Source organism: Pongo abelii, chromosome 13 (assembly GCF_028885655.2).
Source record: "Pongo abelii isolate AG06213 chromosome 13, NHGRI_mPonAbe1-v2.0_pri, whole genome shotgun sequence".
NCBI lineage: Eukaryota > Metazoa > Chordata > Mammalia > Primates > Hominidae > Pongo > Pongo abelii.
The window spans coordinates 73,468,203-73,485,102 of record NC_071998.2 but is presented as its reverse complement, the minus strand read 5'-3'; the positions used below and the strand labels follow the sequence as shown (position 1 = coordinate 73,485,102).

The 16,900-nt window shown below is 39.5% G+C and overlaps 1 protein-coding gene across 1 annotated transcript in view; it reads left to right on the top strand.

Annotated features, from left to right (window-relative positions):
* Positions 1 to 16,900, top strand: part of RASEF (RAS and EF-hand domain containing) — a 77,698-nt gene that overhangs the window by 27,547 nt on the left and 33,251 nt on the right. Inside the window, exons 2-4 of the mRNA XM_002819899.6 lie at positions 3,579 to 3,725; positions 7,071 to 7,161; positions 13,670 to 13,765. Of these exons, the coding sequence (XP_002819945.4) occupies positions 3,579 to 3,725; positions 7,071 to 7,161; positions 13,670 to 13,765 (334 nt within the window). The remainder of the gene's footprint in view (positions 1 to 3,578; positions 3,726 to 7,070; positions 7,162 to 13,669; positions 13,766 to 16,900) is intronic.

Below are 16,900 nucleotides of genomic sequence, written 5' to 3'. Positions count from 1 at the left end.
CCAAGATCACGCCACTGCACTCCAGCCTGGGTGACAGAGCCCTGCACTCCAGCCTGGGTGACAGAGCGAGACTCAGTCTCAAAAAAAAAAAAAAAAAAAGGCAAGGCTGGGAGAGTTTACAGCCACATGGACACACCTTGGGGCCAGGCTTAACTAAGCTTCAGAGTTAATGTGTACCTTACGTTTTTCAGTGTTTCCTAGGTCTGTGGATTGATTTTGAATTCCATTTCTTCTGCCAGAGTTTAGCTATTTAACACATAGGGAGGCAATATGATTTTATGGTTGATCAGGTGGCCCGCAGCGTGAGACTGAGTTTGAATCCTTATTCTGCCACTTAACCACCATGTTACCATGGGCCCTATATGGTATTTGTTTGCTAGGGCTGCCTAGGTATTTGTGGTAAGAAGCATCACAAACTGGGTGGCTTAAATAACACAAGTTTATTTTCTCACAGTTCTGGAGGCTAGAAGTCTGAGATGACTGTGTCAGCAGGGTTGGTTTCTTCTGGGGCCTGTCTCCTTGACTTGCAGATGGCTGTCTTCTCCTGTGTCTTTACATGATCTTCTCTGTGTGTGTGTCTGGGTTCATATCTCTTTTTATAAGGTGACCAGTAAGATTGGATTAGGAGCTACTCTAATGACCACATTTTAACTTCTTTACCTCTTTAAAAAGACCCATTTCCAAATATAGTCACATTCTGAAGTACTGAGATAATAAAGATACTTCATGATGTTGTGGTGAGCATTTGAAGAGAGGATACATATACATTTTCCTCACACATTACCAGGAATATGGTGATTACTGGCTACATATAACTATTTTTATTACAATTATAAATTGTATTCTATCTGACTGTCTTCTTTTCCAGTTGTGAGATGGCTGTCTGCATGGCTTTTCAATTACTGAGGCCTGGGATTATTGTCATCTTTCTTGAGCCCTCATAGCATCTTAAAATGCTGCCTTCAACAGAGTAATAGGGCAAAAGCCCAAGGAATGTTGATCAAGTGGGTGGGTATGAATTTTGTGCTCAGGATTTCTGAGTGGTCTTCTGTGGCTGTTGCTTTGGTGTCGCTGTGGTGTCACACCATAGATGGCTGTGAAATGCTCTCAGACTTCTTGGTTCCTGGAGTGGCCTGCCCAAAAACTAGACAAGCACCTGGAGAAGAGTAATCTCTCCATGTCAGGGGCAGGAGACAGAAGTCGTTGTGCATTGTCAGGGGAGAAACTGTAAAATCACAGAACCAGATCACCAAACGTAAGAATTATCCAAACATTGGAGGTGATTTTTAAATCAGGCAGTGTGTCAAAGTGATTGGCTTTCCTGCAATTATTAGCTATCCCCAACATTTCTGGACTTAATGAGAATTGATAGAGTTATTTGATGCTGGTATTATGGTAAGTTATCTCATGCCCAAAGAATTGACTGTTCTCTAAATTTTTGGTATTTCTTGTTTCAACTGGTATAAATGTTCTTTGCTTTAAAAAGTGTTGCTACTGTCACAACCTGGTCACAGCCTTTGTTAAATACTAGCAAGCAAGGATCCACTAGGATCAGAAGAAGAAGGCCAGATTGCAGTCTCTGATATAAGCTGTCCAAGGAGGCCAATATGCAGCCCATCAATCTGGAGAAGCATGGATACGCTGGGGAATAGTGTGCTTATTAAGTCTACACCTGGTTATAGCATCCATCCATAGCAGATGAGTTACATAGGCTTCATTAACTAGACACAAAGGGTATATTATTCATAGATCATGCTAGATTTCTGTCAGTGAATCAGCTCTTAAACTGTGAGTCACGGACACCACCAACTTCACCAACTAGCTCCTTTATCCTCTTTCAGATCAGCTACTGAATCTGGTTAATTTTTCTTTTGAAATACCTCTGAAAATGTTTATCTTTTAGTAAAAGATTTTAAATAATAACTACGAGGACTGTCACAAATAAATAGTGTGATACAATAAGAAATATGTAGTTGGTCTTTGTCCCATCTTCCTGGAATACAGCTCCTAAAACCCTTGGAATCTCCAGAGTGATGAGTGTCTTTTGTATGGTAGTGAGAAGGCTGGTAGCTGGGGGCCCCTAGACCTTCAGGATGGGGGCTGGACATGATTAAGATTAAGAAAGACTGACATGATTAGAAGGTTGGAACTTTCAGCCCCATCCCTGACCTCTGGGGAGGAGAGAGAAGCTGAAGATTGAGGTAATCACCATTGGCCAGTGATGTAATCTCTCATGTCTGTGCAGTGCAATCACCATAAAACCCCCAAAACAATAGTGTTTGTAGAGCTGCTGGGTTGATGAACATACCGAGGAGCTGGGAGGGTGTTGTTCTGTGCACCCACACTCTGCTTCCATACCTTGCCCAAAGCATCTCTTCCATTTGGCCATCGTGAGTTATGTTCTTTATGATAAACTGGTAAACCTAAGTCAAGTGTTTTCCTAAGTTCTGTGAGCCATTTAAGCAAAGCATGGAACTGAAGAGGGGGTCACGGGAACCCCTGATTTATAGGTGATTTGTCAGAAGTGTAGGTGGCAACCTGGAACTTGTGACTGGCATCTAAGTGGGGAGCAGTCTTGTGGGACTGATCCCTTAACTTGTGGGGTCTGTGCTAACTCTGGGTAGTGTCAGAATGAAATTGGATTGTTAGACACTCAGTTGGTATCTGAAATGTTGGAGAATTGGTTGGTATGATGAAAAAATCCACACATTTGGTGTCAGGAAAATTGTGACTGACATCAATGCAAATATATATAAAAATGTGAATTTATATGAAGTTATTTTTAGCCGACCATAACATAGTAGGTATATTCATTGCTGTGGTTTGGCTGTGTCCCCACTCAGATCTCATCTTGAATGGTTATCCCCATAATCCCCATGTGTCTAGGGAGAGAGCTGTTGGGAGGTGCTTGGATCATGTGGGCGGTTTCCCCCATGCTGTTCTCGTGATAGTGAAAGAGTTCTCAGGAGATCTGATGGTTTAAGGAGGAGCTCTTCCTCCTTCACTCCTCACTCTTCTCTCTCCTGTCACCATGTGAAGAAGATCCTTGCTTCCCCTTCTGCCATGTTTGTAAGTTTCCTGAGGCCTCCCAGTCATGTGAAACTGTGAGTCAGTTAAAACCTCTTTTATGTATAAATTACCCAGTCTTGGGTATTTCTTTATAGCAGTGTGAAAATGGACTAATACACCCACCGTTATGACCATAAAGGCTGAAACATGTCTTATCAGGGGTGGGTGAAACATGGAATTAAGTAACTGATTGAATGTTACCTAATTTTTCTGTAAATTTATATATCTTTCTATTAAAATTAAAAAATACACAGCAGGAACAACAACAAAATCCTTCCTTATTAGTCCCTTGCTGTGCATTTTCACTGTCCTCGCAGGCCCCATCTCCTATTGTGGGAAAAACCCAACCATATCTCCTGACTGCTGTCTTCCCTTCCTTCCGTTCATTCTGTGATTGCTGGTTTTTCTTTCCTTAGTTCTTCATTTATGTTTCTCTTTCTTAAAAGTCCCCGGTAGAGTTGCCTTTAACATTTTATAATTGGTTTAATTTTTTTTTATTTATTTGGCAGAGAAGAGCAAGTTAGTACCTTGTACCAGAACATCAACCTTGTGGAGCCAAGATTAATTCAGCCATATGAACATGTTATAAAGAACTTCATCCGTGAGATCAGACTTCAAAGCACAGAAATGGAAAATTTGGCCATTGCGGTGAAGAGGTATTGAAGTCCTTCCTTTATAAGTGGCCTGTGGGTGCTTTAACTTGCTCTCTGACCTGGGTGGCAAATGGACTGAACTGCATTGTCACGCTATGATATAGGTGGACTTCCTGAGCCTCAGGAGTCTAGAGCTTTCAAAATTAAGCCAGCACTGGAGAAGTAGGTTAGCTACCAATCAATCAGTAGGTCATCATGATCCTATTATATAAACTCTTCAGGATCAATGATGACTTGATACAGAACAATTAAGAGATTTATCTTACATCCAGCTGCTTAAAACACACAGGGAACTTTTATCTAGAGAAGTAGGTGGAACACTATTTGAAGCCTGGCCTTGTTACCTACATGTATGAGACTTTACGAGCAGGTTACTTAATTTCCCTGAGTCTCAATTTCTACAACTGCAAAATGAGGATGAATATCTTCACGTCCTCTGGGTGTTAAGACTTAGTGGATGATGTCATGGGTGAGCCCCGCACATTGCCCACCACATGGTGGGTGCTCACCAGTGCTGCTTTGACTCTCTCTACTCTCTAGCCCTCCTCACTTGGCCCTCCCCCTTTGAACTGAAAGCCAAAGAACTATTAAACTCTTACTCTAATACAGTTCATATAAGCCATAGCTAGCTTACATAGGATATCTTATTGGTGTTAACAGCTATGTCATGCAAAAAAAGACTTTATATGTGTTGCAGTCCAAACGTCAACCTCTTTGCCCCCTGGAAAAACTGCATTCCTTTAGCATGTATTGGGAAAGAGAGGGCATTGTGCTTGTCACAGTTCTTGTGTGTTGTGCCCCACGGATGCCCTTTGCTGTCATGTGCTCCACCAGCAGCTCCCAAGACGCTGTGCACCCTGCTGGTTTCTGCCTGGAGCTTATAGATGCAGCCCTTTTAATAGGAGGCTGCCCTGTCTGCATAGGGGTGGGTGACTTGTCTTCAATTCTGCTGTCTCTTTATCCTTCCCATCCACATGATGCTGAAACTATCTAGTTGAACCTTTGGAGTAACTAAAGGCCATTACAATGTAGAAAAGAAAATATTTTAAATTCTTGGTATGAAATAGGACCTTTCTTATAGTCCTGGAGTCAAGCCAAGGTTGATCTATTCACAAGGGATTTCTTATGAACATTTTTAGTACTTGACTGACCATTTTTCTCTCAAATTAGCCTTCTAGGGGCCTTCCAGGAGGATAAAGGGTGGTCCTCAGAACTCCAAAGTCTATAGAGCATTCTGGAGTGTGGATCAGAGTCCCAGAGTTGGTCTCCTTTGAGATGTGACAGGCAGACACACACATTGATTCTTCAGAGCATCCAATAAGTATTAAAACAGACAAACTCATAGGTACACATATACAGACCCACACAGAGATATGTGGGTACACACACATACACATGCCCCCCATCTAAAGATAATACCATGTAAACCTACGAGGGAAAAAAACAGACTGGCATGCTTGATGTTCTCATTACCAGCTAGGCTGCTTTTTCACGGTGGAGTGAGTACATCACATTAATTTGAGCTGTGTTGGTGTCCCCATCCACTCCCTTCTGTGCTGCTGGAGGGATCCAGAGCCAGCCTCTATGCTGAGGTGAAGTCTCCTAAAGTCTCCTTTCTTAGCTACCAAAGACCTCAGGAAGTGTTTAAATGGCTACTTGTAAACCATTCTTTGCATGCTTAGCCATCCATCCTCACCTCTAGTTTTGATTGTGGGAGGGTTTTGGCCATTTTGCTCTGCACTGCACCTGAAGAATGGGTTCCCAGTGTCCTGGTGGGAGCCCTGGACTAGGTCACAGTGGGCAGACATTTCACCAGAAATTAGAAATTGCTGGGGCAAGCAGTCTGTCATTATGCATCACCCTGATTTGCAAAAGAAGAAAAATGTTGCTCAGAAGTGAAAAGGTTAGAGAGAGTCCATTATGGAGCAGTCCCAGATGCTTGGGATTGGATAGCTAGAAGAAGTAGGTGGGAAATGATCATAACAAAGGGAGAAAGGATATGTGCCTTAGCCATTTACAGTCCCAGAGTTGACCAAAAAACCACCAGACATTGCTATGGAGATACACAATTTCTAGACTTCAAATAGCAGGTATTTATAAGCAGAAATGAACTGACTTCCCAAGCTTGGTTAACATAACCTTGGACAGGTTAGAAGATGAGGAAGAAGTAAATAGGAACAGAAGATAATAATGTTACTGAAAATTTTACTTTGGGGTCTTTTTCCTCCCACAATATTTCCTTGGAGTTTTATGTGGAAGTCGAACCAATGCATGAATAAATTGTGTTGTGAGGGAGTAAATAAGTCAAAAGCAGGTCAGTTGCTATAGCAGAGACCCATCAAACTAGAAGACAGAAAATCTTATATTTAAGCCCTATCTTTTATTAATAGTATGTCATTTGTCCAAATGAATCACCTCTAAAACTCATGGTTTAGATGCAAATCAATGTGCTGTCTCCATAGAGATATGATTTATAATTGCACTCCTAACAGAAACAGAATTTTTCTAAAAGGTAACCTTATCTACATTCTAGAACTTTAGGGAACAAATAAGAAATCATGATTGAGATCTTTTTTTCCCTTCTCACTTTAACATATAACATTGTGAGTTTTATATAGTGAAATTTCAAAATTATATCTAACCGTCACTTTGCCACGGAGTTCTTTTTTTTAATCCAGGGTTGTAACTCAGTCATGAGAGCAAAAAAAAATTCAGAATTTATTGAGAGCCTCCCAGCACTTTGATATCTTTATTCTTTGCCACAATCTAGTTTAATGTCATTTTATCCAATTTATTCATTTATTTAATATAGTCAGATACCACATCACGATGTTTTGGTCAATAAAGGATTACCTAAATGACAGTGGTCCCATAAGAATATAATCCTATACTTTTACTGTATCTATTCTATGTTTAGATACACAAATACCATTGTGTTACAGTTATTTCCAGTATTCAGTACAGTCCCATGCTGTTCATGTTTCCAGCCTAGGAGCAATATGCTATTCCATATAGCCTAGGTGTGAAGTAGGCTCTACCAGCTAGGTTGGTGTAAATACTCTTTATGATGCTTACACAGTGACAAAAATCTCCTTAAGACACATTTCTCAGAATGTATACTAGTTGTTAAGGAATGCATGACTGTATCTAGTTTTAAAATCATTTTGCACCAAAATGGTCAAATTGCCAGTCTCATCTTATTATGTAGAAGGAATGGGGAATCATTTTGAATGGCGTGTTTCTCTTCATCTGTAATATATAGGGCTTAACGTAGATGAGTCTGAAGTTTCTCTTCATGTTTCAAGTTCAAGAGTATAATGAAAAGATGTGCATCCTTTTGAATTTCAGAGCCCAGGACAAGGCAGCTATGCAGTTGAGTGAGTTGGAAGAGGAAATGGATCAGAGGATTCAGGCTGCAGAACATAAGACACGGAAAGACGTGAGTTTCTGGGTTGGCCATTCATTCAGCAGATCTTTATGAGGTGCTTTCTATGGAGAGGGCCCAGGCACTCTTCTGGGTGTCATGCAGGGGTACAGCAAGTCCAGGTTTCCGCAGAGTCTCCCAGCAAAGGAATTTTTACTGGTGGTGGTTTTTGGGGATGGGGTAAGAAGAAGTAGAAATAATAATCAAATAAGCAAAGCAAATAAGTTCAGATAGTGACAGATGCAGTAAAGAAATAACATGTGCGATAGTGACTGGGAGAGGAGGCTGCTTAGGTTGGGGGTAAGAGGCCTCTTTGAAGGGGTAACATCAGAGATGAGGCCTTGGGAGAAGGCAGAGGCAGCCTTCGTAGAGAAGGTGGCTTGACTTTCCATACCTGTGTCTGCCTACACCTGCTGCCCACTTTAAATCTAGATTAGAGTGAAATTAAAATTCTGTCTTCAAACTTTGATGTTTTATAATGGAATATAGTCATCACTTGGTACCCAAGGGGATTGGTTCCAGGACTCCCCTGCAACCCCGCATACCAAAATCTGCATGCTCAAGTTTTTATACAAATGGTGTATATTTACATACAACCTATGCATATCCTCCAGTATACTTTAAATCATCTCTGGATTACTTATAATACCTAATATTTAACACAATGTAAATGCTTTGTAAAGAGCTGTTACACTGTATTTTTATCTGCATCACTTTTACTGCTTAAAATATTTTCAGTCTTTAGTGGTTGAATTCGCAGATGCAGAACTTGTGGATATGAAGGGCTGATTGTATGCCTTTATTCAGCATTATAGGAACCATTTAAAGTTGAAAGTGATATGTTACCTTCAGTGATTTCCATTGAAGAAATCATTTTTTTATAAAATATTTTTGGGTGATTAATGTTTATTGAAAACAGAAAATAGACAGTGCTAGGTTAAAACTTCCACTTTTGTTTATTCATTTGCCCAGTTAACACTGAGTGGCAGCAAAATAATGTACAAGTGGCTTGAACGTTGGCATCTGGGAGACCTTAGTTTGCATCCTGGCCCAGATCGTATCTAGGTGGCATTGGGAAAATAACTCAACCTCTGAGCCTTTGTTATTCCATCTCTAAAATGGGATAATGCAACCTACCTGCCTTCACAGGGGTTAAACATGATGATCTATATAAAGTGCCTGGCACAGTGCCTGCAATGTAGTGGCTGCACCCTGGTTGTTACTGTCCTGCTGTTTCCTGTGACTCTGTGTATTCTTGATTCCTTTTAGATTCTTCACCTTAAATGGCTTTACCACATATATGCCCTGGGGTGTCTTTGTTGTCCTATCTTCTTATAAAAAGTTTAATAAGAACCTGGACGTCATATTCAACCACATACATGGTTCAAGGTTCATGGTCCAGCTTCAGAGCAATGGATAACTCCTTCTTCAGCTAGCACTTTCCTTTTGGTAAAAAGGAAAGAGTGAAATCATTTTTCTGCCTTTTTTTCTCTCCATCTGCTGTGTTTAATCTGTGCACTCATTCATTCATCAAACACTTATCAAGCACATGTGTTATTCTGTCATCACATCTCATTGCTTCTTCCAGATAAATGCCTCTCAAATTTGTTGCTGGTAATGGGGATATTACCATGGCCCCCACCTTTTAGAACTTCATGTTTTGTTAATTACAGCATCTTCTTTAGTTTCCTTGGCTTCAGTCCGGTGGTGGCAAACCCATGCATCCATAGCATCATTTCTCTATTCCACAGCAATGACACATGTGGCCTGTCAGTCACCACATACATGTGGTCTCCACACCTCAGCATGCCAGTCCAGGACCTCACTGCCAGTTGAGCAGCTTTGGCACTGCGAGGAAACTTGTTTGCCTGTTCATCCCAGTGTCCACCTCACATCTTTCTAAACACAGCTTCTCTGGAATAACATGCCCAGGCCAGTCTAAGATTTTTCCCTCATTTCCTTCCATTCCACACGGCTCCCCAGGGTTCTTCGCCCCCAGCCCTGGCCCAGTGGCCTCACTGTGCCTGACCCTGCTTTGGCTCCAGCTGTTTTCTTTGCCTTGATGATTATCTCCTCACTCCTTTCCTCCTTCCCAAATTCTGCAAAGCTCAGAGGAACCCTCACTTTCTTCTTGATGCCCTGCCCTGCTCCTGTAGCCACATTCACCTCTTCCTGTCCTTGACTCCTATGGCATATATAGCATATATTGCATTGCTTCCGTTAGTTTTTTTTTTTTTTAACTGTAACAGCTGTATGAAGGTATAATTGGCATGCAATAAACTGCATATAAAGTACAGTATATGTGAAGTTTGGACATACGTATGCACCATGAAACCATTCCCACAGGCAAGATCGTGGGCATAACTATCCACTCTCGTAGTTTCTTCATGCCCCTTGAAGGCATAACAAGCCTTCCTTCCTCCTTTCTTTGCCCTTTTTGCCAGATAATCATTGTTCTATTTTCTGTTGCTGTAGATTAGTTTGAAGTTCTCAGAACTGTATAGAAATGGAATCATGCAGTATATACTATTTCTTGTCTGGCGTTTTCCACTCAACATAATTGTTTTGAGACTTATCTGTGTAATTAATAGTTTGTTCTTTTTCATTGTCAAGTAGTATTCTATTACGTAGGGGTACCACAGTGTTTAGCCATTCATCTGTAGAAGGACATTTGAGTTATTTCCAGTTTTGGGCTATTGCAAATTAAGGTGCTATGAATATGCATGTACAAGTCTTTATAGAGGCATATACTTTTATTCCTCTTGAGTAAATTCCTGGAGTGGAATGGGTTGATCATCTGTATAGATGAATGTGTATTTTTGTAAGATACTGTGAACCTGGTTTCCAGAGTGGTTGTACAGTTGTATGATTCAATCAGCAGTGTATGAGAGTCCCATTCTTTCAGCATTCTAATCGGTGTGTAGAGGAATCTCACTGTGGTTTTAACTTGCATCTCTCTAATGACTAGTTGTGTGGAGGATCTTCTTGTGGGTTTATTTGCCATGTGTATATATATATTTTTTTTGCTGAAGTATCTTGTTAAAAATCTTTGGCTCATTAAAAATACAGTTTTTAAAAAAAATTACTATGTTTTGAGAGTTCTTTTATATTCTGAATGCAAGTCTTTTATCAGATACCTGATCTGTAAATATTTTCACCCACACCGTGACCTGTCTTTTCATTCTCCTAACAGTAAGAGTATAAATTTTTAATTTTTTATGGACCATACTTTTTTTCATGGACCATACTTTTCATGTGATCTTTAAAAATCTTTAACTCAAGCTCACGAAGATTTTCTCTATAATCTTCTATAAGCTTTCTTCTATAAGCTTTATTGTTTTAGGTTACATTTAGGATCCATTTTGTATTTGGTGCCAAGATATGGATCAATGTTCATATTTTGTTTTTTGCATGTAGATATCCGATTGTTCCCACACCTTTATTAAACAAGACTAACCATTTTCCACTGAATTGCCTCTGCACTTTATCCAAAATCAGTTTATTCTATTTGTGTAGGTTTATTTCTGGGCTCTCTGTTCTGTTCCATTGATTGATTTGTCTATTGTTATGCTAATATTACATTGTCTTGATACCTATTGGTTTATAATATCTTGATACCTATTGGTTTATAAGTCTTCATACCTATTGGTTTATAGTATGTCTTCATACCTATTGGTTTATAATAAGTCTTGAAATCAACTAGTATTAGTTCTTCTTCAACTTTGTGCTTTTTTAAAAGTTGTTTTGCCTATTTTAATTGCTTTAGTTTTCAAAGAATCAGCCTTTCAATTTCTTTAAAAAAAAAAGCAAACAAAAACTAAAAGTCTGCAGGGAGTTTGACTGAACTTCATTGTGTCTATAGATCAATTTGGGGAGAATTGACATCTTAACAGTATTGAAAATATGATTTCTCTGTCTATGTCTTCTTTCAGCAATGTTTTATGTTATTCACTGTACAGATCTTGTATATCTTAGATATACTCAGTATGTCATATTTTGATGATATTGTAGATAGTATTTCTAAAAATTTCAATTTCTGATTGTTCGTTGTGAATGTATAGAAATACATTTGATTTTTGAGATTGGTCTCGTATTCTGTAGCATTGCTTACATTGTTTATATGCAGTGCCTTTTTGTTGGTAGATTTTGTCAGATTTTCTAGGATGATGATTATGAAATATATTAATAAAAACATTTTATTTTTCTTTCTGATTTGAATGAAGCTTTTTATTTTTCTTGCCTTATTGCACTGGTAAGAAGAATAAAGGAGATGAGAACATTGTGATGTTAGTAGTGTAATGTTCACAGATGCCTTTATAAATGCAGTAGAGTCCCTTCTGTTCCTAGTTTGCTGAGTATTATTGTCGTTGCTGTTGTTTTAATCAGTAATGGATGTTGGATTTTCTCAAATACTTTTTCTGTCTCATGATCATGTTTTTTTCTTTTTTAGAATGTTAATGTGGCAAATTACATTGATTGATTTTTGAATATTAAAACAAACTTGCACTTGAGATAGGCCCTAATTAGTTATGATGTATTATCCTTTCTATAGATTGTTGAATTCAGTTTGCTAAATTTTACTTAATATTTTTGCATTCATATGTGGAAGAGATATTGGTTTGTACTTTTAATGCTTTTGTCTTATTTTGGTGTCAGGCAAATTCTGGTCTCATAGAATGACTTGGGACATGTTCCCTCCATTCCAGTTTACTGGAAGTTTGTGAAGAGTTGATCTGAACCACTACCATTTCTCACCTGCATTACTGTAACAATCTCTTATCTGATCTCTCAGCATCTACCTGTCGCAGGTTGGGAATGAAATAGGCTAGTGATCATTTCCTTTATTGAACTCTGGATAAAGTAATTCTTTTTTTTTTTTTGAGACAGAGTCTCGCTCTGTCACCCAGGCTGGAGTGCTGTGGCACGATCTCGGCTCACTGCAAGCTCCGCCTCCCGGATTCATGCCATTCTCCTGCCTCAGCCTCCCGAGTAGCTGGGACAACAGGCGCCCACCACCACGCCCGGCTAATTTCTTTGTATTTTTTTTTTTTAGTAGAGACGGGGTTTCACCGTGTTAGCCAGGATGGTCTCAATCTCCTGACCTCATGATCCACCCGCCTCGGCCTCCCAGAGTGTTGGGATTACAGTCATGAGCCACCATGCCTGGCCTGGATAAAGTATTTCTAAACCCTAAAATGTTTATGTTTGGTTTTGTGGCTGTGGATCTAATTAAGAGACTTGCAGTCAAGTCCATTTTGATGCCAGGAAGGCTGCCTCATTAGCACCTCTTTGTGAGGCCTCTGTGTCTTCATCCATATGTGAGGCAGGCAATACTTGTTGCCTCACCTGTAAAGCTGGATGAAGTCAAGATAGCCCCTTTTAAAAACGTTACCTTAAGGGAAGATGTTGCTTTTCTGCCAAGCATTTCACATGGATTATTTAATTTACATGGATTATTTAATTTATATGGATTATTTAACTTGGATTATTTAATTTAATCCTCACAATAGTTAAAAAGAAAATGGAGGCATGGATAAGTTTAGCAACTTGCCCAGGCTCCACAGCCAATGAGTGGGCAGTAAGACACGCTACCTCTGGCAGGTATTCAGATGTGGGAGCATGCTGCAGAGAGGCCCTATGTTACCCTCTAGCAGACTGACTTCCTGTCACATCTCCCTGTTTTTTCTTTTTTTTAATTATTTCCTGAAATTTCCTTTTTCTGTCTCCTCTGCTAGAATGCCTGAGAACATCAGTTTTATTGTCCCCCTCTCTGTCCCCATGTCCCCAGTCCCTTAGAACCATTGGTAGGTGATCAGCGAATATTTGTACACTGAATTTTACTGGCTATCAACATAAAACTATTTGAATACTGAAGGTAAAATATGAAATTATATCATTTATTAAAAGAAAAGTAAATTTAGAGATGTTTCAGCCAGTGGGAGCTTCTGAATGGCAATCCCTTGACCTCCTGGGGTGCCTTATTGCCATTCTCTGCTCCAGAAGAACTTGAAGGGACACCCCTGAGAAGTACCAGGCCACAGGGAAGCACTTTGCATAGAAATTTGCAGTGATGTGATTGGGATTTAGATAAGGCATCATCTCTAGGGAAAAGGGTGCACCCAGGATGCCTTCTTGAGTCCTGATGACATGATAGGATTCCGGTAAGCACGGCAGCCCTTCACTGTGCCATGTCTTTTAACTAATTATAGCAATAATTACTTAATTGATTGATGTGCTATGGTCTCTATCACAATGTGAGTAATAGTCTTAGAGGTGTCACTCGAGGGTGAGGTGTGTATGTAGGTTGTGGGATCCTGCTCTTCTTTTAGTTTTGTAGGTTTCAATTCCAAAATTGTGGTATATCTGAAGTCAGTTGGTTTCCTTCTGATATCCTTTCTCACCTTCCCTGTGTAGGAGAACTGAAGTCAGCCTTAATTTGACACAAAATGTTTCTCACCTGTGGGGTTTTGAAGGTTAAGAGGGTGAACTTATTTAAATGAACAACATTTTTTTTTTCTTTTAGGAAAAACGCAAAGCTGAGGAAGCCCTCAGTGACCTCAGACGTCAGTATGAAACTGAAGTAGGAGATCTGCAGGTGACCATTAAAAAGCTAAGAAAGGTAGGCATGTGGCAGCTGGACTTGTAGGAACAGCCTCAGCATCTCAGTGTATCCAAGCCATTAACAACCAAAAACATTTGGAATCCTATTGAAGTGGCAGATAGATCAGATTTCAGATTTGTTTTGAGACTGAGTCTTGCTCTGTCACCCAGGCTGGAGTGCAGTGGCAAGATCTTGGCTCACTGCAGCCTCCGCCTCCTGGATTCAAACGATTCTCCTGTCTCAGCCTCCTGAGTAGCTGGGATTATAGGCATGTGCCACCATGCCCAGCTAATTTTTGTATTTTTAATAGAAGCGGGTTTCACCATGTTGGCCAGGCTGGTCTCAAACTCCTGACCTCAGGTGATCCACCCACCTCAGCCTCCCAAAGTGTTGGGATTATAGGCGTGAGCCACTGCGCCCAGCCTGAAAGACCTTTTAAGGGCCCCTGAGTTCCTCTTCTGTTTCCAGGGGCCACCTGTCTTTTGCATAGATCTAATAATTATTTTCTGATCCCTTCAACCATTGTCCATAAAACTTCAGTTTGCTTTCCTTGGTCTTCACCACAGCTTAGTACTCTCAAGTCCCTTGTGTCTGGTAGACTGCATGCTTCATGACTGTTCTTCTTGGTCATGTCAAATATCCCTGTGTCCCTACCCCTAGCTTATTGCAAAGTGCATGGTAAGTATTCAGGGAATATTTATTAAATGAAATGAATATTGCTCTTCTAAGTAGAAAATTTCAGATCTAGGGTACCCTGATCACCAAGAGTCACTAGTTTTTGAAGAAGAGCAGAACTTGTTGAAGTGTGAGCAAAGATGTGATTAGTTTGTTTGTTTGTTTGTTTTTTTAATGTGGTTGGTTTTTGGCTTTTCCTCTATTTGGTTTCTAATGAGCAGGTTCTGTTTTACTCAGTAATACTCTGGCAGTTGTTTAACGGGTGGCTCTATAGGGGGTGGAGGGGAGGGGAGGGATGTGTATCATTTGTCGATTTCCATGGTATAAATACTCCTGTCATTACTGATTTCATGCTACCAAGTTGATATTACTGAATTTAAGGAAGAGAAGAGATGCTTAAAGCAGACTCTCACCTGCTGGTACAGGCTGGCTCCGGCACTGTACTAGACACACTTTTTGGATCTGTTTTTTTTTCCCATAACTAATGGGAATGTGTTAGCTAAAATGAAAATGGATAATTAAAAAAGGATCATCCTTGCTGGGCATGGTGGCTCATGTCTGTAATCCTAATAGTTTGAAAAGCTGAGGCAGGAGGATTGCTTGTGCTCAGGAGGTCAAGACCAGCCTGGGTGACATAGTTGAGATCCCACCACTGCAAAAATAAATAAATTAAATAATTTTAAAAATTAACTGCATGTGGTAGCACATGCCTGTAGTTCCAGTGACTCAGGAGGCTGGGGTGGAAGGATCACTTGAAGCTGGGAGAGGAAGGCTGCAGTGAGCCATGATTATGTCACTATCTTAAAAAAAAATAAATCATCTCTGAAAGTGGTGATGAAATTAAGTGGCAATTAGCTATATTTTGTATTTTATACACTATTGCAATTTAAACCTCTGGGATGGTTAAGAATTCTCCCCAGTAGCCTCCTTAGAAAATGAACATCAATTTGAACCTTATATCTAATTTTCAAGTTATTAGGCTATGCATACTATGCTTATATTACAGAATTGAGTAGACCAATCTTCTGTTTATGCTAGAGCCACACATTCACTGAGTCACTGCCCTGACTTATTTCTGTGGCTTCCCAAATCTTTAAAGGAACGTCTACAAGAAGAGATGCAGCGAATGATGAGGCCCAAGTGGTCCGAACAGTAAGAAAGGCCATGTGTCAGGAGACCTGAATCCTTGTCAAAACTGTACCCATTTTTCCCTGAAGCACCTGGGAGAGTTCACATCATCTTTCTGATTTTTAATTTCTGATCTATAAAATGCAATTAATAATAAACTGCCTTTCCTAACCATAGTGACTGATATTTTATTGACTTTGCAGTTCACTAAGCTCTTTTTCATGATTTAAAAAATCAAATTCTTAAACTTTCTCTGAGGAAGGTATAAATATCCTACTTTTAGAGGTGAGGACTGAGTTCCAGAAAGGTTAAATAACTTGTTCAGAGTCACACAGCTAATAACTGATGATGCCATCTTACTACACAGTTTGTGCTTTATACTTATACCAGACTTCCTGCGTGCCTGATGTGGTTGTTATGCAAAACAGCAAGATGTTTATTTGAGAGTACATTAAGGGCTATAGTTTACAAATTTGTTACAATTGCCACTAACTGTGTCCTTGATTCTGAGAAACTCATTTTTTCCCGATGGTTTTTCTTCTCTGAAGTCAAAATGCGTGTTTAAATCAATGGCTCTTCTCAGTCATAGCCTCGTGTCAGTCATAGCCTCATGTCAGTCATGACGTTGTTATGTAAACACTATCCCTTTATAGCATCTGGCAAGGTGAAGAAGGTCCAGAATCAAAGCACTTAGACTTGGTGAAATGTGGGATCCATTTTGATCAGTGCATAAACATTCCAATAATGAATACCAACGGATCCCCACCATTCCCAGAGGATGTAAGCTGTTTGTAGGAAAGGCATTTTGTTGTTGTTGTTGTTCTCCAGGTTATAAATGTGTGGAACCAATTTAGTCTGGTAATTGTAACGAGTTTGTAATTGCAATAGAAATGAGTCAACCAGTAAGCAAAGCTCATGTAGAAATGAGTTAATCATCAAGCGAAGCTTAAAGTAGGTATATATAATCAAGTGTGTTTGTGTCTCTAGCTTCATGTTATACTCAGATTTTATTGATTTTAGTTATTTAATAAGCATTTCTTGAACTTACCATGAAGAAAACATAGGTGAATCTGACACTAATTCTGCTCTTAAAAAATCTTGCTCTCTAGGAGGGAAGGTAAGACATTTCTAAATAATTGTAATACAGAATGGAAAGTGTTAAATGCAGATAATACAAAGGAGAATAGAAAGATCCAGATTCCAATGTAGCATAACTGAAAAAAGCAAGAACTGGATTGCTTAATAGTTGAATGATTTCCAAAAAAGGCTTTTCAGCTGTTTCCAAAAAAGTTCATTTCACAACAAAACCCCATTTTCAAATGTTTAAATTATTTAGAACAAAATTTCAAA